The sequence below is a fragment of the Eleutherodactylus coqui genome, chromosome 5, assembly GCF_035609145.1.
Source record: "Eleutherodactylus coqui strain aEleCoq1 chromosome 5, aEleCoq1.hap1, whole genome shotgun sequence".
NCBI lineage: Eukaryota > Metazoa > Chordata > Amphibia > Anura > Eleutherodactylidae > Eleutherodactylus > Eleutherodactylus coqui.
The window spans coordinates 157,942,714-157,968,180 of record NC_089841.1 but is presented as its reverse complement, the minus strand read 5'-3'; the positions used below and the strand labels follow the sequence as shown (position 1 = coordinate 157,968,180).

The following is a 25,467-nucleotide window of genomic DNA, read 5'->3' as shown; positions in this document are numbered from 1 at the left end:
GTAGAACCGATATTCTGCAGACATATGAGCACTGCTCCATTATTCCATGATGAGAACATTGCAGCGACTCCTAATGTGGAAAATAAAGTGACCTCTGAATTCGATCTCAGCTCTGCTAATTCGATAATTTGGAGAGAAGGACAAGATATGGTTCATTTATTTAGCACAATTAGGTCCTATGTTGAAAGCACATTTGTCCTAACTCGTTTTAATATCTAAACTAAAATCATTAGCCACAGGTCCATCTCACAGTAATTACCAGGTCCTATGGACTATTCCGTGCAATACTATTTTTGTTATCAATGCTCCTATGCACTGTATATTTGTCAGAACACATGGAATGTATATCCCTAAAACCTGGTAATTCTCAGGAAGCATCGTGATTGTGAGAGCGCTCGTGAAAGGGCCATTTCAGCAGGTAATGTGAGGAGGATACATCCCGGAATAATCCCCTATTAATGAGATCCGCCACTTTTCTACACAAAGGCCTTCTTTCCCACACTAATATCTCGATATTTCAGCCAGAACCCCATTGTATATGCCAATGAAATCTATCTGCACATCACTTTGGGGGACTAGACTGTACCTGATATTTTCTAAGTGAAGATACCACTTCTGCACTGTGTATATATGGTACGCAAAAAGTCAGCGTGGAGAAATGCTACAAAGCAAGAATGCTTTCAAAAATAGAAGTATTAATAGTTTGTCAAATACAATACAAAGTAAATGAACGTAAAGAGAAATCTGACTCAAAGCAGTATTTGGTGTGACCGCCCTTTGCCTTCAAAACAGCATCAATTCTTCTAGGTACACTTGCACACCGTTTTTGAAGGAACTCAGCAGGGAGATTGCTTTATCCATCTCTGAGAACCATCCACAGATCTTCTGTGGATGCAAGCTTGCTCAAATCCGTCTGGACCTTCATATAATCCCAGAATGGCTCGCTGATGTTGAGATGGGGCTCTGCGGGCCCATATAATCACTTCCAGGATTCCTATTCTTCTTTACTCTGAAGATAGTTCTTAACAACATTGGCTGTATGTTTGGGGTAGCTGTTCTACTGCAGAATAAATTTGGAGTCAATCAGATACCTTCTATTTTTGAAACAATTATTCAGCATTTTTTGCACACCTGCTTAAAACTTTTGTACAATGCTGTATATATATATATATATATATATATATATATATATATATATATATATATATATATATATATATATATATATATACACACACTATATGGTGTAAGCGTCATATATGAGAGCTCCAGACATCCTCACTGTGGTGACGTCCACTGTATTTTCCAGTTGGCACTTGGGATTGTGATTGACAGGGCTCTATTTAAATCCCAATCCAGCAGAACGTGCAGTAGTCACATCAGGCAGGTCCAGGAGGCGGGCAGCTCCCTGCACTGACACTGGTGACATCACCCAGCTCTTAGCTGACACTGGGCACAGATATGGGCTACACAATCACATCATACCGGTGGATCAGTACAGGGGAGGAGGGGGTGCGCCATAGGTTTATGTTGCTTAGAACAGACAATGGAACTTACTGATCTACAGGACAGAAGTGGTTGAAGAGACTATTGGCATCCTGCTGTAGTAAGGAGCACTTCTCTATGTGTGGGTGATAATTTCCTTCCCTTGAATGGTGTCACAGAGGGACAATCTGTAAGGGACGCTGCTATTTTTGCTCCCTTATGGAAGAGAGCAGCCCTCTGTCCCCTAAAGCCAATGCTTTCAGTATCGCCTCTCTGATTTCAGCCTCAGAACAAGTGGACACAGAGGAGCACAGCGCTGCCCTGGAGAAGCTCTGCAGGTTCCAGTGCCACCCCATGAGAATGCACTTCAGTGCTGTTACCAGGGATATGGAGGGTAAGTGTCCCTGTCACTAATCATTCCCATAAGTAGCTCTCATCATCACAATTTCTCCCTGGCATCTCTGTAGTCACAATGTCCCAGACTGTCTATGCTTGCCAGCAAGTGCCCTTGGTAATGCCCTGGATCAGAAATGTGTAACGCAGGTCCCTAATAATAAACTTATCATATGCCTTAATTCGCTCTTGTCCTCATCTTACCCTCTACTAGTCTCCTGTACAAATGTACAGCACAGAGCACACTAGGGAACACATATAAGAGAACTGCCTATGTAAAATATCCCCTGTATCTGCCACAGTCAAGGTGTGTGGAAAGCAAATCCTAATTTCAAGTTCACCAAGCAAATAAAAGTTTGCCCTGCACACTTAAATTAATAAATCGCACAAGAACTTTGTGTCTATTGTATCGAAATAAATAATTGCTTAATATTAACATTAACTTGTTAATATTAATATTATAGACGCATTTAGAAGACTACAAATATAGTCGAAAATAGAATATAAGAATAACATAATGATAACAATCATGAGAAAAGCGATCACAGGCAGAGCTGCACTACTACATTGCGCTGGCTCTGCGACAGATCACCAATAGGTTGCATCTATACTGAATCCCCTGAAGCAGGCGGCTATTTTTATTACACACAAAACCATGTGCAATATTAGTACCTCATCTCATAGTGTGCGGATTATTGAGTGAACCTATTATTATGAATACCACTTATTGTGTAGTAATAATAATGATGATTATAATAGCAATAATAAATATATTTTCATCCAATGATCACACAAAGTGAGACGTACTGTACTTCTTCCACATCTAAAGAATTCAGCCAGCTGGTTAGGACTGACGTTTACTTGGAGTCATTCTGAAAGATTATGATAAAATAAAATAAATATATATCAATAAAAACAAGTACTAAAGTAGTTACGTCCATTCGTATTTTATTTTCTATAATGTCATAAATGAGTCAGGTTACCACAACATTAATATTCATCTCAATAGTAATAAACATCATCATCATAACTGTAAGCTTCTCAACAAGGATATTTCCTACATACCCCAAAACAGAAGGCTTTAACATATTTTTGCTAGGGCATACGTTCATTCGTGGCCAAAAGTTTTGGTATTAATTGAAATTCAGTGAAAATGGGGGTTTTCTAATTAATTTTCATAGCAAGGAAAGGCTTTACAATTTATTGCAATTCATCTGATCACCCTTCATAACAATGTAGCGTTAATGGAAATTGCCACTATAGAAGGTGAAGCAGCAAACTTTATGAAAAACAAAATTTATATCTTCTCAAAACTTTTGACCACGGCTGTATATCATTCCAAATGTTTCTCCGGTGCTTACCATAGTTATTATCAGCAATAGGTCACAATATAGCCAGGAAGGAAGAGGATCCATTAATTGTGAATACAGTGACAATCCCTATCCTAGCAGGCAGAGATATAGGGCAGGTACAAAGGAAAGTATATGGCACCTCATTGGTGCTTGGTGTTTGCTTTTAGTGGAAGAAAAATGCCCTGTGTTGTGTTGTTGTGGATGGAGGGCTACACAAGTGTGTATATCTATTGTTTAAACAATAGGAAGGGGAGGGCAGTAGTGGAAGAGAGGAGGGGGTGAGGCAAGGGTGACGCCTTATATAACTGCACCGAAAAGTGGGTGTCATGAGGAGGAAGCTCTGGTAAGAAGAGGCACTTGTGTGTCAATCATCCCATCAGGGTCCCGCAAGCGAGGACAGGGCGCATTACCTGCGAGTCCAGGCTTTTGCTTATCTAACTAGAAGTAGGAAGCGGTTCTCTAGAGAAGGGGAGGCCCTGCCTTCTGAGCAGCGACGAGATAAGACACGAGATTCTGGGCTGCCGCACAACCGGGAGCTCTACCCACTACTCACCGCAGTGCCAAGGGCAGAAAGAAGGATTTCACTGGCCCCATCTCTCCAGGAATGTTGCCCATATACTGGTTCCTCCAGGCAGTCCCGGGACTATAGCTTCTCGCAGATCATCTGGGCTGAGTAAACACCAGGAAGGGAGCAGCCTACAGATCACCTACATTGTTCTCCCAAATTCCTGCATGTAGCAGTGTTAGCCTGGACTCAGGTAGCCAGCCGTGCTTGGAACAGCACACAGCCGCACATCTGCTTTGTCCTTTGCTTTATTCTCTTTGCTCTTTTTTATTATTTTGGGTATGATCTCAGCAATCTCCAGTCCCTGGCTCACCCAGCTCTCGCATTTCTGCGATGTTGCAGCTTTCACAGCCAACAGTCTAAGTAGCTTAAACGCTTCAGGGGGCTACCACCTCTCCCCATCTCCGGGGGACCCCTACAGCCAGCACGAACCTCACTACGAACCCTGCTCTGCGGCTCAGCATTCCTACAGCTTCGGCCCTGGTTCCAGCCATGCCTGTCCGGACCCCGAGAGTGCCGGAGCCTCGTCCTCCAGCTGCTCGTCCTCCTCCACCCCTGGGAGCAGCAGCAGTAACAGCAGCAAAGCCCCCATCAAAAAGAACCCAAAAGTGGCCAACATCACGGTGCAGCTGGAGATGAAAGCGCTCTGGGACGAGTTCAACCAGCTGGGCACAGAGATGATCGTCACCAAGGCTGGAAGGTAAGGCGCTTATATCAGTGCGGTTATTTTACACTGTCCGAGTGTTTGTTGTTACATTGCATGACTCGGATAAAGATCTAGCCCCATGTTGTAGATGTATGAGTTATGAATTGGTGTTACATATTCTAGGCCATTGGAATATCATTGCTAATGAGACACATTTCTTTCAACTGTAATCCTCACCCAGTCCATCTTTCACTACATTCTGTCAGAGGTCCCAGGCCAGAAACTATGCGGCCAGGGCACAGTCATTCTCTAGGCCTGAGACCAGTAGGCTGGGGGAGCTAAGAGCTGGCAGTGGAAAGTGTGACCACTTTAGAAAGATGATTTCATAGTGGGAATATTTCTTGCTGTAATTACAATAATTGGCATACAACTTGTGGAGGGAAAACCTGAATAATTTACAGTGAGCTGTTATGAAAACATGGCCACTCACCACCTGCTAGACTCCATTATGTAGTGTCAGAGTATAGCGCGCTAACATTTTATACTACATTATCGTATATAACAGATGCACACAATGAAGGGTTGATCCGAGCAGGTATATTTACTGACACTAAGGCTTTCATTTCACTAATTCCTCTCCCAAGACTCTATCACCACTCAGCACGGCAACATAAAGACTACTGGGATTATTGGAAAATGTGGAGATTTGTGCCTTGTAAAAGCCTATAGGCTCCAGAGTGCTGACTACACAGGGCGACAGCAAGGGCTAATCTGGAGCTAAATAGCAGGACTCCCACGTCAGGTAGACAATGGAGAGATCAGGATATGTTGTGGCTTTATCCCGCAAATGATTTATTCCATCGATTGTAGAATCCCTAATATATCATATAAAAAGGAATTCATATATGTAGAGAGAAAGTATTCGGAGCGGCCTGTGATCTTATCAGTCCTTGATAACTTTAGATGCAAAGGAGAGTATGCATGTAATAACAATATATTTATTTATGTATATGTATTTATATTATATATATATATAATATAAATATATCTTTATATTATGTATTTATATTAGTGCTATTATATAATGTAGGATATTCTGCTTCCAAACAACCTCTCCGCAGTTTGTTCTCCACGCGACAAATAATGCAGGCCTCCAGATATCCGTAGAGATTTTAGCTAAATAATTTTATATTTATCGATGCAACCACGGTAATCGTCTAGAGGGATATTATAGACTGGATATATGTTATTATGTGAAAAGAGATGACGTTACAGCAAGCTTTCGAATTCGTTTAGGAGTTTTCATCAGACACCAATAAAATAAATCTAAAGAAGCATATATATACACACATAAAAGGTCACAAATATAACACAGTGTGGTTAAAATTTGCGCAAGATTACTTTACTCAAGACAATTACAGTTTGCTCTACTGGCTAGCACCATAGCACTCTTTTTTTTACTTTTGTTATTATGTGTTTTGTGTTCAGAGCGGTAGACCTTTCCATCATTTGTGGATGTTGCCGGTTTATCGATATTGTTCTTAGATTATAAAGCTTCCTCTAGAGGTGACCTGTATCTCCTATATCTCTGCAGTGTTTGCTTTCTTGCCATCCCAGAGCTCAGAGTAAATATTTTTCCGAGTTACTGAATCCAATTACTTCTCACCAGGTGATTCAGCAGAATAGATAGAAAAAGCAGTGAAATAAAAGCAGGATGTGTCAGCGTTAGGCAAAGGGAAAATAAGTAGAGAAATGTCTGAATTGCAGTCCCTCCCCAAATCCACAGCCCATAAAGTGCAGTTGTATAGTATTCAGTGCGGGTGTTTATAGGCCCCTGCTGGTGCAGAAGTGGGAGCACTGGCTGTAAATCGACTTTAAATCAATTTCAAAGACAGATAAATAACATTAGTGTCACACGGAAGAGGCGATTACTTCTATCACACTCGGGATACTCAAGGACAACATTTATTATTTAATTATGATATGGACGCTTTTACTTTGCTGTTGTAATATTTCACAATAATTCTAGGAGATGCCAAATATTCCAGGAATTAATTAGTTTGCGTATCCATGCCGATTTTACACCAAGTTCTTTAAGGATAGCGTGTACTGTAAAACTGCAAAATATGACTGTTTTATGAAACATCACGGTAATGGCCTAAATAGATGTAGAAAATATCCCCCAAATCTGAGATGTCGTTCTATCTATCTATCTATCTCTATCCTGCAATGTAATACACATACAGAGAGAAATTGTTTTGATACAACAAATTACACAGAAGTATATACTATGATCTTGGCAATGAGGGATTATATAGTAGAGGGAGCTATGTATATTTAACGTAGTATATAGAGAGATGATTTGCTAGGGCATACTTTTCCTTTTGTTGGGCACAATATGAGACAGTCATTTAATAATTCACAGAGGTCCCAGAATTGACATCTCTAGTTACCAGGCGGGGAGACAGGGATTGTGGACGGGGTGGATGGAATGTATGAAGTGACATCTCGCTACATTTAGACTCCCAAGAAAACTAGCTTAGGAGTTAAAAGCGCCTTTGAGCAGTGGAAGTGATGGGGAAAATCAGTGATGTCTGTGGCAGCCCAGTATTCTCTACCTGCTGTCCCCCATTGTACTGGTGACATGGCCACCATCCACACTGTCTCCTGCACATTCCTTAGCATTTTCTAATTATCAGCCTCAACAAATGCACGAGTCCTTAACGAGTTTTTTTGCAAACTGCAGGCAGCCAGAAATCAAATGATAGGATCACAGGTAGACTGACGGCAGAACATTACTACTACTACTACGGTACTACCACTACACACACGTACAAACATATATATGCGCGTGTGTGCCCAGAAAGAAAAGTATATTTTATATTAGAATATAAATACAGCATTTTACTATTACTTTTATCATTATTATTGAAATTGAAACAAATCAATCTATCATCGAACTATCAACCATTCAATCAACTAATTAGATTCCTAGGCTCCAGTACAAAACTACCAATGACTGTATATATTATAAATAATCTGACTATAAGTGTATTTATTTCTATAGCTGGATGGATGGACTAGGTGTTGTGATTGTTCTCTGTGTACCCTTTGCTCACATATTTAATAGAAAGCACAAATAGTGGTTGGATCGGGATAAATAGTAAAGATGTAATAAAATGAATTTGAAGAGAATACAATATATACAAGCAGTGTTTTTCTTTAGTGAGAGATAAATTGATAAGTGCCGACCGCTATTATTAGGAGGAGAGCAGTAGCCTGCAGTAATCTTTGCAGGGTCTTTGAAATAGACAGGGAATACTAGTGTACAAGTACAATTATAGGCTCATCAATCACGAGACAGGACGAGTTCTTATAATTGTGATGATCAGATAGTGGCAATCCATTGTCAGTATCACCCTGTATAATATTGTCCTCTCCTTCCCCTCGCCAGGCGCATGTTTCCCACCTTCCAGGTGAAGATATTTGGGATGGACCCCATGGCTGATTACATGTTATTAATGGACTTTGTACCAGTGGACGATAAGCGCTACAGGTAGATGATTAATATACTGTAGCTCTACACTTGTCATCATCTACATAGCACTATGTGTACTGCATGACACGTATGTGAGGTGGTGCACATGTGTGTATAGAAATCACAATGCTCACGTACAATGTCCACATCACACACACAAATTAAAATATTCATATTCTAAACATGCGTTCGTACACTACCACATAATACATCCATATAATAATACACAAGATAAATACATATCACACACGTGTCATGTGTCTTTCCCTATAGATATGCGTTCCACAGCTCGTCGTGGTTAGTGGCGGGCAAGGCAGACCCCGCTACCCCGGGCAGGGTGCACTATCACCCGGACTCTCCAGCCAAGGGCGCCCAATGGATGAAGCAGATTGTTTCCTTCGACAAACTGAAACTGACCAATAATTTACTGGACGACAATGGCCACGTGAGTGATAGCCGGTCATCACTGTATAGCCATCTTTATAATAACCTGGGGTGGGGGCTATAGCCATTGTATACTAGACAACCTTATCTATCTAATATTTATTATCTATCTATTTATCATATATCACTCTATGTATCGATCTATGTATCTATTTATTATCTATCTACCTATTCATTATCTTTTTATCTCTCCTATATTTATCTGTTTATCATCTATTTATCATCTATCTATCTCATATCTATCTATCTATCTATCTATCTATCTATCTATCTATCTATCTATCTATCTATCTATCTATCTATCTCATATCTATCTATCTATCTCATATCTATCTATCTATCTCATATCTATCTATCGTTTGTATATGTCCTGTAACGTTATAAAGTACTCTTAATTTACAAATCGGTGAAAAGTTTGTATCTTTCTGTTTTTATTAATCTATGCATTCATATATCATTTATATTTTTTTATATCTCTATATGCATCTTATGTCTAATATCTATTTTTCCTCAGCTGTTAATCTATATCTGTATATCTATATATCAGTTTAAATTAATTTCTAGCTCTGTATTATCTATCTATATACTATTCCATACACACACATATATGTATTAATCTCTGTCTGTCTCTCCACTGACTACATCACTGTAGACCTGTGCCATTTGTTTTAGAGTGCTGCTGTCCTTGTCACAATTCTGTATTTCTCTTCCACTTGGTGACATTGTAGCTGTATATATTGTATATATCCCCATGTCATGCTACTGAGCATGGAGGACTCGGATTACCGGTGATTTGCGGTAACTCTCCGGGCTTCTTCCCTCCAGATCATCCTGAACTCCATGCACCGGTACCAGCCGCGCTTCCACGTGGTGTACGTGGACCCCCGCAAGGACAGCGAGAAGTACGCGGAGGAGAACTTCAAGACCTTCGTGTTCGAGGAGACCCGCTTCACCGCGGTCACCGCCTACCAGAACCACCGGGTGAGTAATGCGGTGATGGAGGGCAGGTCAGTCATGGTGACAGTACATTATGTCACATTCTTGTCTAGCGGCTATATAGCTGGTAGAGGCTACAGCAACGTACAGAATGCTTGTCTGCAGCATTGGCAATGGAGTGCTTTACATTTCCTAGCAGCGCCCTGACATTGAGTAGAACCTGCCCACTTTATTGAATCCCTTCCTCAGCAGCTTCATAGACTTCACGATTTCCCGCCAAATACGCGAGTGCAGACCAGGCCCAGACAACAATTACCATTCATATCTCATAATTCATCTTCTGTTTTCCCTACTGAGAATCTGTCAATGGTTAGAGGCAACAAATCTCCCAATATTTTCTCTTCCTTATCACATAACATAGAGAGAGGCTGTTTAACCTCTTAAGGACACTGATGTTTTTGGCTTTGTGGATACTGTGACTTTTATTAGTTTCTACTTTTTCTATTACTTATCCATATCAGAGTTTTCTTCAAGGTACTGGTTGTATTTCTATAATGGCGCCACTTAGGGGTACATATAATGCATTGCAAAAATGTCATTAGTTTTTTTTGGTTTTTTTTGGAGGGGGGGGGGGGGGGGGTTAAAGTTCTCAGCAATTCTGCAACTGGTTTTCTTCTACCCCTTTCACATCGTTCACCATGAGGTTAAAATGATACGTTAACTTTACTTTCGGGGTCAATGTGTGTCGCCACATTCTAAGCGCCATCACTTTTTAAATTTTCTGTCTACTGAGTTTTATGAGGGCTTGTATTTTTGCATGATGAGCTGTAGTTTACATTGGTACCATTTTGGGGTACATATGATATTTTGATCACTTATTCCATTATTTTGGGAGACAAAATAAAAAAACTGAAATTCTGGTGGTTTTTTTTTTTTGTCTTTGTTCACTGTGCAGTATAGATGACATGTGAACTTTATTCATGTGTCCAGTACACTTAGCAATACCACATGTATATAGTGTTTTATGTTTTCTTGCTTTTGTACAATGAAGGCACTTTAAATTGGTATTTGGGTCCCCGTATTCAAAGACCCATAACAGTTTTTTTCCATCAATGGAGCTGTGTTTGAGTTTGGCATTTGTGGGCCAATCTGTAACTTTTATTGGTACTCTACAATTTTTTGATGTTTTTTTCTTTTTATCCCTTTCCTTGGAAAAAGGATAAACAATGAAGCAATTCCGGCATTGTATTTTATTTATTTTTCTGGCATTCACGTGACAAATTTATAGTTTGGCTCGTTACAAATGTAGCAAGTTATGTGATTTTATTATTGTTTATATTTTTTTACATAATAAAGAAGACAAAATAAGGAAGGAAAACGAGGGTTTTCTTTTTATTCTTTTTTAGTCGGTTTTTATTATTTTGTTAATCTGTCATGGTTTTTTCTTTTTTAGTCCCATTACGGGATTAAAACATGCAATTGCTGGATTACTTCTAGAATACGTTGCGGTAATATAGTACAATGCTTGTCACCACAGGGTTAATGTAATTTATTTCTGTCGTCGTTTGTGTTATTTTACAATGCATATTTACAAGGAGACAGAGTGATTATAAATGTACCCCTGGAACTGACAGGAAATAAAGGAAATAGATAATTGGTCAAATTTTTCTTTTTGTGAACAATTTACCCAAAAATCAAGGGCAGTAAACATCTGTTAATCTGTATGAATTTGGAAAACCTTAATGAATCATAAAGGTTATAAGTGATATATGTCTATAGCTTAGATACTAATATGAACACAGTACCACATGAAATGTAAAATGATCATAATTACAATAATCAATGCAACTCAAGTATAAAAAAAGAGGGACACATAAATTATATTTATTTTAAATCCCCTATTTTTTTGGCTTTTAGGAATTTACAGGCCTATGGTTTTGGCTAGTTACAATATAATGATGGGATAATAGCTAGTTATAGATCAGCCACTATAATGATGATTATAAGACAGTATCATTGACAATCCTCCCCAGTTATTATACACATACAGCCACTTTCCAGTTTCCATCTGCTTAATGCATTGTCCAGCAGCTAGTCCAGGAAGTGGGAGCAGAGTGTATGTCTGGCCAGTAATACAAGTGATGGACCTCAGGAGGAAAAGAAAACAAGTCTGAACCCCACAGGGATATCATTACCTATGTAAACCCAAAGCCACTGCACTCTGACTCTATATTACCTCCCCACTGTGACATGTCAATCACATAGTGTTTGGACAAATCAGCTTTTTTGTTTTCCTAGATGTGCTAGGCCTGCTGTACTACTAAGGAAGTGGCTGTCACTGCTCCTTCACCACATATATATCCACATATAAACAACAATAGGACCATAGGAGCCAATAAGTGTATTTAAAAAAATAATAGCATGAACTACAGCAAGTCCTGCAGTGCTATAGTAAGTGTATGTAGTGTAGGCACTGTTATCATTAGTATTAGTTCACTAGGCCCCGTAGTGTATTGTATATTGTTGTTTTTATTATTACTATTATATCAGTACTGTGTGCTGTTGTTTTTATTGCTATTATATTAGATCTGCAGTGCACATCTGTTGTTTTTGTTGCACATCTGTTGTTTTTGTTGCTATTAAGGCAGCTTCAGTCGACTGTATGTGGAAATACACTCATCTAGAGAAACATATTTGTGTAGTGAACAAGGTTGATGAGGTTGATTTTTACACGTGTCTGCAGATAATACTGTACTTTTTTGCGCATGCAGGCCAGTTCACACCCGTGCGGCACACCCCTTCCATTATCCTAATGAGGTCCAGATGTGTTGTTTTATTCACAGAATTGCAAAGCATATTGAGGATTTGCGCTCATATTGAGTGCGTATTCATGCAGCTGCCATAGAATTCTATGCGGCCCTGGGTGTGTAAATATGCAGGAAAATAGAGCAGGTCCTTTTTTTTTGCGTGCGCAAAATCCGCTCGTGAGGACGAATCCATTGACATCTATAGGTTCTATTCTTCGCGCATTGTGCACGTATATTTTACGCAAGGTAAAACGTGCAAATACGGTCGTGTGCTGAAACCCTTACTATTATTTCAGAACAGCAGTACACATGTTGTTGTTTATGTTTTTACTATTATATCAGGTCTGAAGTGCACTTGTGTTGTTTTATTGCTATTAATATATCAGGTCTGCAGCGCACTGTGCGTTGTTGTTTATATTGTTAGCACTCCTTTTTTTATTGCACTGTTGTTTTTATTGTTATTACTTACTATTGTATCAGGTCTTGCAGTGCACTTTGTATTACGGGTACAGTAGGCATGCAGTGCGTTGTTACTAGTACAGCAGGCACGCACTACACTGCGTATTATTATGAATACAGCAGATTATGCACTGCATTGTCAGTTTTTGTGGGTCTAGCAAGCCATACATTGTACTGTCTTATTGTGGATACAGCAGGCTGTGCTTTGTACTGTGTTATTACCAGTACAATAGTTCATGCACTGCATTGTGTGTTATTAGGGGCACGGTACGGGAGGCCATGCACTGCACTGTGCTAATACAGGTGTAGCAGGCTATGTGCTGCAGTTTGTGCATTGTGTTATTATGGGTACAGTAAGCCATACACTGTATTTTCTGTTATAATAGGTGCATCGTGTGTTATTATGGATACAGTAGAACGTACACTGTATTGTTTGTTATTACAGGTACAGCAGGCCATGCACTGCATTGTGTGCTGTTATGCATACAGGAGGCCATGCAGTGCACTGTGCCTTATTATGGGTACAGCAGGTCATACACTGTATTGTGTGTTATTACGGATATAGCAGGCTATGCAGTGCACTGCATATTATTATGGGCACAGCAGGTCATACACTGTATTGTGTGTTATTATGGCTATAGAAGGCTATGCAGTGCACTATGTATTATTATGGGTACAGTAGGTCATACAATGTATTGTGTATTATTAAAGATATAGCAGGCCATGCAGTGCACTATGTATTATTATGGGTACAGTAGGTCATACACTGTATTGTGTGTTATTACGGCTATAGCAGGCTATGCAGTGCATTGTGTATTATTATGGGTACAGCAGGTCATACACTGTATTGTGTGCTATCACTGTATTGTGTGTTATTACGGCTATAGCAGGCTATGCAGTGCACTGTGTATTATTATGGGAACAGTAGGCCATACAATGTATTATGTGTTATTACGGATATAGCAGGCTATGCAGTCCACTGTGTATTATTATGGGTACAGCAGGCCATACAATGTATTATGTGTTATTACGGATATAGCAGGCTATGCAGTGCACTGTGTATTATTATAGGTACAGCAGGTCATACAATGTATTGTGTGTTATTACAGATATAGCGGGCCATGCAGTGCACTATGTATTATTATAGGTACAGCAGGTCATACACTGTATTGTGTGTTATTACGGATATAGCGGGCCATGCAGTGCACTATGTATTATTATAGGTACAGCAGGTCATACACTGTATTGTGTGTTATTACGGATATAGCAGGCTATGCAGTGCACTATGTATTATTATGGGTACAGAGGTCATGCAATGTATTATGTGCTATTACGGATATAGCAGGCTATGCAGTGCACTGTGTATTATTATGGGTACAGTGGGTCATACAATGTATTGTGTATTATTACGGATATAGCAGGCTATGCAGTGCACTGTTTATTATTATGGGTACAGCAGGTCATACAATGTATTGTGTGTTATTACAGATATATCAGGCTATGCAGTGCACTGTTTATTATTATGGGTACAGCAGGTCATACACTGTATTTTGTGTTATTACACATATAGCAGGCTATGCAGTGCACTGTGTATTATTATGGGTACAGTAGGCCATACAATGTATTATGTGTTATTACGGATATAGCAGGCTATGCAGTGCACTGTATATTATTATGGGTACAGCAGGTCATACACTGTATTTTGTGTTGTGGGTACAGCAGTCCATGCAGTGCATGCACATCATCACATATGACTGACACAGGGAGAAGGAAGCAGTAGTCCCCAGCGTTCTTGTGAGCTTGGCATTTTCCTGATGACCTGGGACAGCTGCTCTGTCTCTCTCTCCCCCTCTCCCTGCCTAACTCCTGGTTTCTATCACTTTGACCTCTAAGTCTGAAACTGTCACAGAAAGGGCTTAAAGTTTGTTTTTCAACCCATTCCGGAAACTCACAATCACATACTTTATCCACGGATTTACTTAAATATAGAGAATGCCCTGCCTTGTTCCAGATGAGCCAAATAAATACACACTTATGATTTAGCTAGTGATCTGTCTTAGCTGCTCTGCTGGTGACCCATCTCTGTAATGTGCCATATTCCTACAAGTGCATGCTACACCCCGTCCTATTCTCCCAGTAACCACAATCTCCTTGAATTGGTGTTTGATAGTTCTTTTGTTTAGGTCTGTGGACAAGTACCATATGTTCACTTATAGATAATAATAGTTGGTTGTTAATTCTTCATCTATTAAACCTTTATGGTTGTTGTAGGAATAGAAAAAAGTTTCTACTCTGCGGAAGGTCTCTCTGTCCGACGATACTTTTAGTAAAATATATACCATGCACTGAAAGATCTCTAGACAGTGATGGTAATGCATTAAATAACTGCATGAAGTAAACTCTGCATGCAAAAAAAAAATCAGATTCATTTTCTTTTCCCCCCTGATATTACAATATTACACATATTATAAAATGTTCATGCAAGGTAAATGCATAAAGTGCGTGGGATTATCAGGAATTTGTTTTTGCTTTTGATCACTGAACAAGTAGTACATTTCTAAAATAAATAGGGATGTAGACAGGTGCGGGCCAATGCTGCAGGGTATGTTGGCACTATATAATAATATAGGATAACATATAGCTAATAATATGTGCGCAAGTTAATATCGCTGCTTGATATTTATGTACAGTGAAGTCAAACACTTAGGCCGTATTCACACACGGCGGAAATGCTCAAACCACAATGGAAATTCCGCAGCTTGTACAGTGCAGGGCATGTGGAGTAGATTTCGAAAGTCTCCTTCACATGCGGCGGAAAGTTCCTGTAACAAAGCTGCGGATTCTAAATCCGCAGCATGTCTATTTGTACTGTGGATTTCAACCCATGAAATATAAAAATACAATGAAAAATGCAGCCAAATCTGCACCATTTAGGTACGGATTTGGCTATAGTAGATTTAAAACAAACTTGCTGCGGGTTTTCTGCTGCGGAAAGCCTGCAGTGGACATGTGCCATGTGAAGGTACCCTTCGGGCCTTTTCAGATGGGAGGATTTTCGGTCTGTGTGTGTATTACACGAACAACACACAGACCTATTATAGCCTACGAGGCTGTTCGCACAAATAGTCCGTGTGAAAAAAATCCCTGCATGGTTTGTGCAGATGGAACAGCACCCGCCATGTCCGATGCATATTGTGCCTGAGTTTCCTGGGCGCAGCACAAATGCTCTTGTGAATAAGCTCTTACCATAATTCCCAGATTTGTTTTTTATATTCGGTTAACCTGTTCTCTTATTTTTAATATGAATTCCTGTTACGTGTCGATAGAACTCTTTACTGAATGTTTCAGTTCTGGCTGAGTTACACCTAGTCCATTTTGTAACATTTTTTACTATGCGTGGTTCAACATAAGAGTTTAATCTTGTTTTCCAAATGGTGAATTATTACAGCTCAAGCCTATTGGAATAAATAAAATTGTCAGCTGACAACAAGTTTTACTCTTTTTTTTTTGCATTGGTATTTTAGTAGCTGCAGGCTTAGCTCGGACTCACTGACAGTGTATTGCGCATTTTATTTTATTCTTGTATTACTGTTGTTTTATCAGTAGTTTCTAAATAAATTTGAGTAGGATTGCAAGCAGACAGATTCTTTTTCAGAAAGCTCCAGACCCCTTCTTAATGGGAAAAAAGTTTATTTTTGTAATTTAAAAAAATTCTGCTATTTTGTACCCATTTTTCACACATCATATCACTAATACGGAGGTAGAAATGCTACAAAGCGTTACATTTGCCGCCTTTACTCTTATTTAGGCCTTATGCACATACAGTTCTGAAAAGAAGAGCTAAGACATTAAATATGTTTGATTTTGGTCATATCTAGCTGAGTATTTGCAACATTATTTTTTTAAGCTTGGTGTTTTTAATGTTTTTCAATTTTATTTTTATATCTATTTTTGTTCATATTTTTCCCATGCTAAAGCTACAAATACAGATTTGTAATAGAGATATAACACAAATATAAGATATACACTCTATCAAGGACACCTTTTTTCCAAGCTCCTTTCCTCTCTATTTCAACATCTGATGGAATATGCTGTATATTGAGTTATGCAGACTTTGTATAGAAATACAGCTGTGAAAACATATGGATGTGTGTATTGCCCCATTGACTAACATAGGCTCTGTACTCTAGATCAAAACAAAGTGAGCTGCACGCAGTTATGGTTGTGTGCATGAGGCCTTAGCAGTTATGAATTTGATACTCAAAGGAAGGTCTCGTGGGTCACAAAGCTGAGTTCTTATAGCTGCATCTACGTATACAGCTCTTAAGACACGCTATGTATGCGATCTGTGCGCAGCTCGTCCCGTGACAGTGTAAACAGACAGAGCTACATCCTCATCCACAGCCTCGGAAATCTGCTATATTTGTTTAATGCTGGTGTGAGGAATGCATGCCTAGTTTAATGCTCTCTAAAAAGTTAAATAGTGTTGATTATCACTTATTAAGCTGATTAGCACAAACCATATAGTTGTAAATATATATGTATGCCCAGCGCTAAATGCTAAAAGTCAGTTCAAAGTTTTTCTATAGTTTGAATTACAAGAGCAAAATGTTCTACATATGGCGAACTAACTGTCCTAATATTTCAGACAGTTACTGTGCCCTATGACCTTTAATACGTGAGCTTGAAAGACAATAGCATAAATAACATAGCAATTACAGAATACTTATCTTTTATCTATGGGTCATTACTTTAGTGAAATAATTGTATTTTGTTTTTTCTATTTTTTTAGATAACGCAACTTAAAATTGCTAGTAATCCATTTGCCAAGGGCTTCAGGGACTGTGACCCAGAGGACTGGTGAGTAAAATGGAATGATTGCAATTACTGTAGAAGAATATATTTGTAGCTACACTATCAGTAAATCCAACTCCATCTTTTTCATCAATACGATACCGTTTATTAGTAGGTTCGAAGGAATAGTGTGTAATACTGACATACGCTTACACGTGCAGCTTTACAGACTGGGTTAACTGCAGCAAGCAGATCTTTACTAAACAGACACTTGCATCATATCTTCATAGAGCAAGTGCCTACTTGTCCCAGGCCTCAGTTCACTGTGTTTACACAAGGTTGTTAGAAATTCACTACACAGTGAATAGGAGTAAAACGAGGGTAAGAGACGACCTTATTAGTAAAAGAGCTGCTGCTGCATTTATCAATATATGTTCTACTAAATAAAGGGTATCGTGTGAGATCACTGGTGTAAAATTAGCATGTTCCCTTAATAGAAAATCCTGATGCTTTTTTCCATTTCTTGGTTAAAGAACAACAAAGTTGTTTAATAATATGATAAATTCCGGGCTTCCTTCTTACCCTAAAAGAAATGCATGTATAAAAAGCCAGATTATTTAACTGGTACACTTGTTTTTTTTTTCATGTGTTTTTGGTTGGTGTTTTTTTCTGGCCTTTTTATTTCCTATAAAGAAGAGTCTGCAAAAATGACGGAACCAAAGTCAAAGTAAAGCATGTGACAATCGCAAAAAAAAAATCACCAACCCCAAAAACATATGTGTAAACAAAGAAAAAACACAAAAAAACGCACTGTTTGTATCATGCTTCATATTTTTCTACCGACTTACAATAAACGTCTGACTACAGTGTCAAGAAATCTGGCAAAAATGCAAAAACCGCTGTGTGTGAAACCGGCCTTATGTAGTGAATGCTACAGATGGTGGCACAGAATATTAGGCAGGATTAAGATGGGTTAAAACTGTCCGGTTAGAAATGTTTAGAAGTGAATTGTATATGTGTGACCTTGCAGGCCCAGAAATCATAGACCGGGATCCCTCCCACTCATGAGTGCTTTTGCAAGGTCCAGGAATCCTGTTTCATCACCTCCACAGAATGGAAGTGACAAAGGTCAGTAGAATTGCACCCTGGGTAAATATGACATAACTTGTTGTATATGATGTAGAACACTTTTGTTTAATATTGGTACAGTCTGACATCACAGTAAGGTTTTAATGCATTTTACATATTGCATTGTATATGGTATTTCTTTCCATTTTACCAGCTATACAATGATAGTCTCAAAAACAACACCTTTTTTGGAAGACCATCCAGGTCAAGCTCAGAATTTTTTGAGATACATTTTTAATTTCTTTATATAATTGGGACCTCTTCACTCAGTGGTTCACATCACTGCCGTAGGGCCAACCCCCGAGTTTCTACAGTTTTTATTTTCCTGTATTTTATTAAATAGAAGCCTTAAAGCAAATGTCTAGATCCATTCTGCATTGTTATGAAGTATGGACCAGCGTCGAACACAGGAGCTCCATGCTATAATATGGTCAGAAGGAAAAGAAATCAGCTGATTGTTTATTGTGCAAATATTAAACTTGCCTCCTATTACTTCATAAAGAAAGACAAGCAACACATTCAATGACTTTAATCTCACACTTAGGTCCCTTTTACACAGAACAAGTGTCGGACACAGAAGCGCCCGACAGCCGTCCCAGCAAGGGCGTAACTATAGAGGATGCGGTTGCACTTATGCCCAATAGCCTTAGGGGGCCCATAAGGCGTCTCTTTTCCTTATAAGGAGCCCAGTACTATGAATAAAGCATTATAGTTGGGGGCCCTGTTACAGGTTTTGTATTGGGGCCCAGAAGCTTCAAGTTATGCCTCTGCGTCCCAGTGATCACTCAGTAAATGGAGGCAGAGCGGGCTGGGGGTTGTTCCATTCACAATAAACAGGGCCTTTGTCATTTGAATTTTATGCCTGCCCGATCCAAACAACGAACGAATTATCATTCATTGTTCATATGGTGGAGGCATTTACAGTGAACGATATAATTCAGATTCCCGCGATCCAGTGAGAATTTGAACAATAATTATTCAGTTTAAAGGGCCCTTACAGTGTATTTACTCTTCCATTAAGGCCTCCAGTTAGAATTTCATCGCTTTGTTCCATTTTTTGAGCAAAGAAATGGAATTAAAACAAATAAACGTTTGCTTTTTTCCCCATTGATTTTAATGGTTTAAACAAAAAACAAAACAGAAAGCAAGTGGAAGGCTTTCAGTTTTGTTCCATTCTGTTCAGTTCTCATTTTTTAACAGAACAGACAGCGCAGTCTACAGTGCTTCTTTTCAGTTAAAAAATGGAAATCTAACAGAATGGAAGCAAACTAAAAGCTTTCCATTTTTTAAAAACCCATTGAAATCAATGGTAGAAAAATGGAAACCTTTATTTCCCTTTTAATTCCGCTGCTCTGCTCCAAAACTGTGATTGAAAAATGGAACAGAGAAACATACTTATAATGGACAGCCCTATAGGAAGTGTGGATGCACCCTTAGAGACATCTAAAAAGAGGATATAGGTATGGCAAGCTATAGACAAGATTAGATAATCACCAGTGACCATCAGCTCTGCACTATGAAGTCTTTGCCAAAAACAACTCCCCCAGCCATGTCTCCCGGGGAGAGCCGGACTAACGAGATTCACATCCAAATTGTTTTAGGTTTTGAATGACATTTCAGTAGAAGCTGCAGTAAAGTCATGGATGTCAGAATGTATATTACCTATATGATAAAAGAAACCTTCTTTTCATTTTCTTATACAATTCATTGGCCAACAGATTGCTGTATTTCAAGTTAGTGATGGTGACAGCGACCTGCGGTAGGGTGGCATTATAATAATAACAACTATATTTACATTTGGGTTTTCAGGCTTTGCGTAGTGTTATGCTTCAAATGTAATATTCTATAAAATGACTTTTTCACTAGCTTGCAGCCCTAAATTGTGTTTCTTTAATTTGGTCTATTCTATAAATTGTAACTGTTGGTGCATTCTCCTTATTATTAGCAGGACACGATAGAGTTCCCAGTAGTTGTATATAGCTTGCACTTGTTAACCTCCTTGTGCTGTATCCTGAGCGCAGGACGGAATTGGCAGGTTTAGGGTGTTTTACCACACACGCTGCGGGAGTTTTTCTTGCTACTTGCTCTAAAAGTGTCACATACTGGTACTTTATACATGTATTTATTTTCCATTATGCAGTGCAAACATCTCCAGAGACACCAAGGGGCCCATCCTCTAGAGCACACTTTGGGTCTGGTCAAATAAATGCAGTCTGTGTTTGTTTAGGGTTACACAACATTAAGAAATTTCATGCGTGCACATACTTGTCAGTCATTTCTTTCAGATTTCATCCCTATAAGAATGTCTTGTCAGGAGGATTCAGCACAATGATAATGATTGGAGGGTTTTTCCACACAACGGTTCTGTTGCTTTTCTTCCCCTCCCTGCACTTAGACTATGGAGTCCTGGAAGATACATAGCTTACTTTTCAGATAGACTCGCTTGCATTGAGAACAGCTTTTGCTCAGAACAATTGTAAAGCCCCCTGTTTATTTTACTAACAGGGTTGAAGAACGTCTGATCCGCTGAATACAAAACAGCAATAATAACACATATAGATCCATGAATTTCATTTCAGCTTTGTGTTTTCCAGTTCGGCGACTGATATGAGCTTGTAAGGGCTCTAGTTTGCCATTTGGAATGAATGATAACATAAATGCACTAGAAGAAAATCATTAATAAAGTCGTTCTTCATTAGAAATTTCAAATGCCTTTAAATATAGTGCTTTTTTCAGACCATATAACCATTTTTTGACTTTGTCAGTGTAAAAATGTGCTCCTTCAATAGTTCTTAATTAGTGACTCAACTCACAAACAATGTTGTTTGGACAATTGTTATATGTAAATATGATAGTACAATTAGAAAGAAATGCTGTTAAAACAATACTACATGTAACTACAAGTTGAACTATTATATACAGGGGTGTAACTATAGAGGGTGCAGGGGATGCGGTTGCACCTGGGCCTAGGAGCCTTAGGGGGCCCATAAGGCCTCTCTTCTCCATGTAGGTAGCCCAGTACTATGAATAAAGCATTATAGTTGGGGGCCCTGTTACAGCTTTTGCATTGGGACCCAGAAGCTTCAAGTTATGCCTCTGTAGCAGCATGGTTTAGGTATGGGTACGGGTACAGATACAGATAGAGGGGGACCCAGCTCACCTTTTGCATCAGGGCCCCTGATTATATATATGATCTTTGTTAGTCATGCACTGAATTGTGATTAAAACAAACTCCTCCAATACCATATATAATTCTGGGGATGAGGCGTGATATATCATGAACAGCTAAAAAACATATATGTGAAACCGATCCCCACAAAAAGTGCATAGAGTTCATCAATCATGGCTGAAATAGAATGCTTATAAGTTAAAAAGAATAATACAGGAGCAAAGGGATCTTGCCAGCATTGTAGGGGGGTATGTGTGTCGAGCTGTTTGATGACATAGCAATAGAATGGGTGCGTGTCTCAGAGATGTAATACCCTGTGCTATCTCCAACATGCAAAGGATGCCTCATGGTGACTTAACTGGTGCAACGTGATGTTGAAAGTACAGCATTACGTACCATTACTCCTTCAGAACATCTTATGGACTGATGAGGCTTTGTTTATGCAGGATGGAGTGTGTAACCATCACACTGTGCATACCATGCTTCATGATGCATGTAACAAGCACAACACCAAAGGCGTTTCGCCCTAAATGTCTGGTTTAGAATTTGGGGTGAGCATTTCCTTGGCCTGGTTTTCATTGATGGCACCCTCAATGGTGACCGATGTCTGAGCATTTGTAACACAACGTCAGATGAATGGCTTGATGACTTGTTATGGGTGCAACGGAGACAGGTTTGGTATGAACATGATGGCGCCCCACCTCATTCCCTGATGTTAGAAAAATGTACCTGTTGCTGCTTATTTACCATGTCTTCCTCACAAGACCTTTTATTTGATTGGTTGATTTTATTTCACTAATTGCATTAATTCATCATTTGCTTTATTATTCTAATTTGTCTTAAATGGATTTTGTTCAATTATTTTATTGCTGGAACAAGTATGCTACTCACGCATACTACATGCAATGCTGTAAAAACAAAAAAGGTGTGTAATAATAGAGTGGTGTTACTATAGGTCAAACTAATTAACTCTTTAAAGAGTAACTGCACTTTTCATAAACGTTTGACATGTCATAGAGACATGTTAAAACTTTTGATCAGTGTGGGGTCCTGCTGCTGAGATGACCACTGATCGCTAGAATGAAGGGACTGCAGCGCTCAGCTGAGTATTGTTCTATCTTGGCTGTCTTCCTACTTTTTGGCTCCTCCTGGCTGCTGAAGACAGCCGCATAGATATCTATAGAAAGCTTCTGTAGACCTCTATGTGTCCGTCTTCAGCATTCAATAGGCAGTCTATAGGCCATCTTCAGATGTCCACAAGAAGATTTCTATAGACCTCTCTGCGGCCTTCTTCAGCTACTGGGAGGAGACAAAAAGCAGCAAAGAAAGTCAAGGGGAAAACAGCTACTCTTTAAGTCCGAATTCACTTTTAATAAAATATCTTTTTTTCGCATTGAAATGTGTCTTAGTCAGCACAGTAGAGGTCCTTTTACATGGCCTGATTATTGGGCAAGAATGTTCCTCTGAAAATGTGAACCTTCAGCCAATGAACTAGTGAACACTCTTTCATTAGCTGTTCGGTGATTTTAAGCAAGCATAAAAATGCTTGCAGATTATCTGTACATCTCCCCATGTGAACAAGAAGATGTACAGCGAGCCTATGGGAACGAATGATTGTAAGTACGAATGTTTGTCTCCATAAGTCAATTCTCAGCCAGCGTAAAAGAAAACTAAACAAGCGCCAATCAACATGCGTGTCAATTGGTACTCATTAAATCAAGCCGAGAATTCGTCAGAGTCAAAGGACCCTTAGATTATCACTCTCTGTATCTATAGAACATAGAAGAGATAGGATATCTGAGCTTAATAATGTAATTTAATTTGAACTATCATTTCTATTGTAGATGGAGACAGGAGAGATTATGAAAGGGACACCAGTGGCACTCCATTACATGGCGACGCAGCCCATCAACAACTCATGTCCAGAGTTCTCAGCCCATCACTTCCGGTACCCGGTGGACTTGTTCCTCTTAGTACTGGGAGACCCAGCCCTCCCCATGAACTGCGATTGGACCCCCATTCTCAGGGTTCAGAACCTCTTCATCACCATCCATATAAGTACCCAACAAGTTATGATCACTATCTAGGAGCAAAAACAAGACCAACTCCCTATCCCTTACCAAGCATCAGAGGACATGGTTACCACCACCATCATATGAACCCAGCAGCAGCCAATATGTATTCTGCAGCCGGTGCACCTAGCAGTTATGAATATGGACCAAGATAACTGGAGTGAATAATCTTATTGAACAACTATTTAAACTTATTAGACAATGGATGTTTTTGCATGATTTTAATTATTCAGTAGTGTATGCTTTGGATATTACATTACTGCTGAAATTAAAGTTGCTCTCACTTTAAAGTCATTAGGGCTGACGTACAGTTACCATTGTGACTGTGACAGCAACCAACAAGCAAGCTGGATATTCCACCTAATCCTGCTGGGGCTGTTTATGACATTATGTCACTAGAAAGGACACACTCTGCCAACAAAGGCACTTGAGAAGTGTCAGTAACTTGCTGTAATGCTGTGCTGGGGGAGGGTGATGAGCACAGAGCCTTAGGAGGAGTAGTAAAATGGACCTTTACACAAGTTCAGCTTTATCAATGCTACTGGAAGAGAAAGTGCAGGATCGACCCTACTCAGCAGCACTGTTCCATGAACGAGTGATCCAGGCCTGTTCACAAAGGGTATTGACTTCTGCAGGGTCAAGTGCACTATTCTTGCTTTAAAGAAGCCATATGCTTTTGTTGTGATGTTTTCCTTTATTTCCTGGAAATAAATGTACAGTATGGTGGGCTCAGGTGCAGATGAGCCTGGAGGTATTAAAATAACTCTTCTTTGTTTTTTTTTTTACTTTTGGAGAGTGAAATTTTGGCTGCACCATTTGTGAATTAAATGCACATTATGTGCAATTAAACTACAACTATGCAAGGATTTTACGGAGTAGCCCATGTTCCTTCACTAAGTCACCAACCACTTTAAGGGAGCTTTCACACAGTGCGGAATTATTCCTAAAGACGTAGAAAATTCTGCACCAAAACCTGCATATACAAATGAGGGCTATGAAGCAGAAATCTACAGCAACAGATTAAGCTGCGTCTTTCGGAAAAATTCTGCACTGTGCAAAAGCCCCCTAATGGAACTACTTTACAGATTAATAATTGTGTTGCAGATAGTCAATGTATAGTAATGCATGAATCAGCTATGTCCTTACTCACTTGTTTCGAAGAGTCATCTATCTCTGATCATTGTAATGTAATGAGACACTACAAGATGTGTGCTGTGTAAACCCGACTTCTATTAATTTGCCGTGTATTTTTGAAATGTAAGTTCCATTACTTTAATAATTTTAATATGATGCCGCCTTGTCAGTCCTTATGTATCAGGTCATAACGAATCTCTTCAAATCTGTTACTTTTACAGCAGTTTGGCTAAAGTCATAGGTTTGTGCCAAAGCTTCTGATCAACCCAGTGATTTCTAAGAAGCCAATCTGCACCCTACTGCACTGGCCAAACTATCCGCACCCATGAAGTTTTATTTATTTCGCTAAACAGAATAAAGCAACTCTTATTTATTTTCCAGATGAGATTGTATTATACCATTACAAGGTGATCTTGTGCAACTAACAATTCATTTCTGCAAGCACTGTAAACACAAGTGTAGATACATTTGTAGATATGTATGTAGAAAAACAACCTGTTAAACTGAAAAAGAATGGTTACTTATAAATGTTATCTTGTCTTCTT

General features: G+C 39.1%; 1 protein-coding gene across 3 annotated transcripts; it reads left to right on the top strand.

The window, feature by feature from the left end:
• Positions 1-1,450: 1,450 nt before the first annotated feature.
• Positions 1,451-25,467, top strand: TBX1 (T-box transcription factor 1). Of its 3 annotated transcripts, none has more exons than XM_066603487.1 (9): positions 1,451-1,606; positions 1,769-1,879; positions 4,138-4,495; positions 7,896-7,997; positions 8,253-8,424; positions 9,249-9,404; positions 17,418-17,485; positions 18,450-18,547; positions 23,561-25,467. In XM_066603487.1, exons 2-9 carry the CDS (start codon positions 1,840-1,842, stop codon positions 23,941-23,943), a joined length of 1,377 nt encoding a protein of 458 aa, XP_066459584.1. In that variant the 5' UTR covers positions 1,451-1,606; positions 1,769-1,839; the 3' UTR covers positions 23,944-25,467. The 3 variants fall into 3 exon arrangements, with proteins under 3 accessions (XP_066459584.1, XP_066459583.1, XP_066459582.1); XM_066603486.1 differs by having other exon boundaries at positions 1,453-1,627; XM_066603485.1 differs by having other exon boundaries at positions 1,453-1,879.

What these genes read in the sequence shown, in the direction of transcription:
- TBX1 (XM_066603485.1), top strand. Translation starts at nt 1,705, where the DNA reads ATGGAAGAGAGCAGCCCTCTGTCCCCTAAAGCCAATGCTTTCAGTATC. An exon ending in TGTTACCAGGGATATGGAGG is followed by an intron (nt 1,880 to 4,137) that starts GTAAGTGTCCCT and finishes GCGATGTTGCAG; the next exon opens with CTTTCACAGCCAACAGTCTA. An exon ending in CCGCCTACCAGAACCACCGG is followed by an intron (nt 9,405 to 17,417) that starts GTGAGTAATGCG and finishes CTATTTTTTTAG; the next exon opens with ATAACGCAACTTAAAATTGC.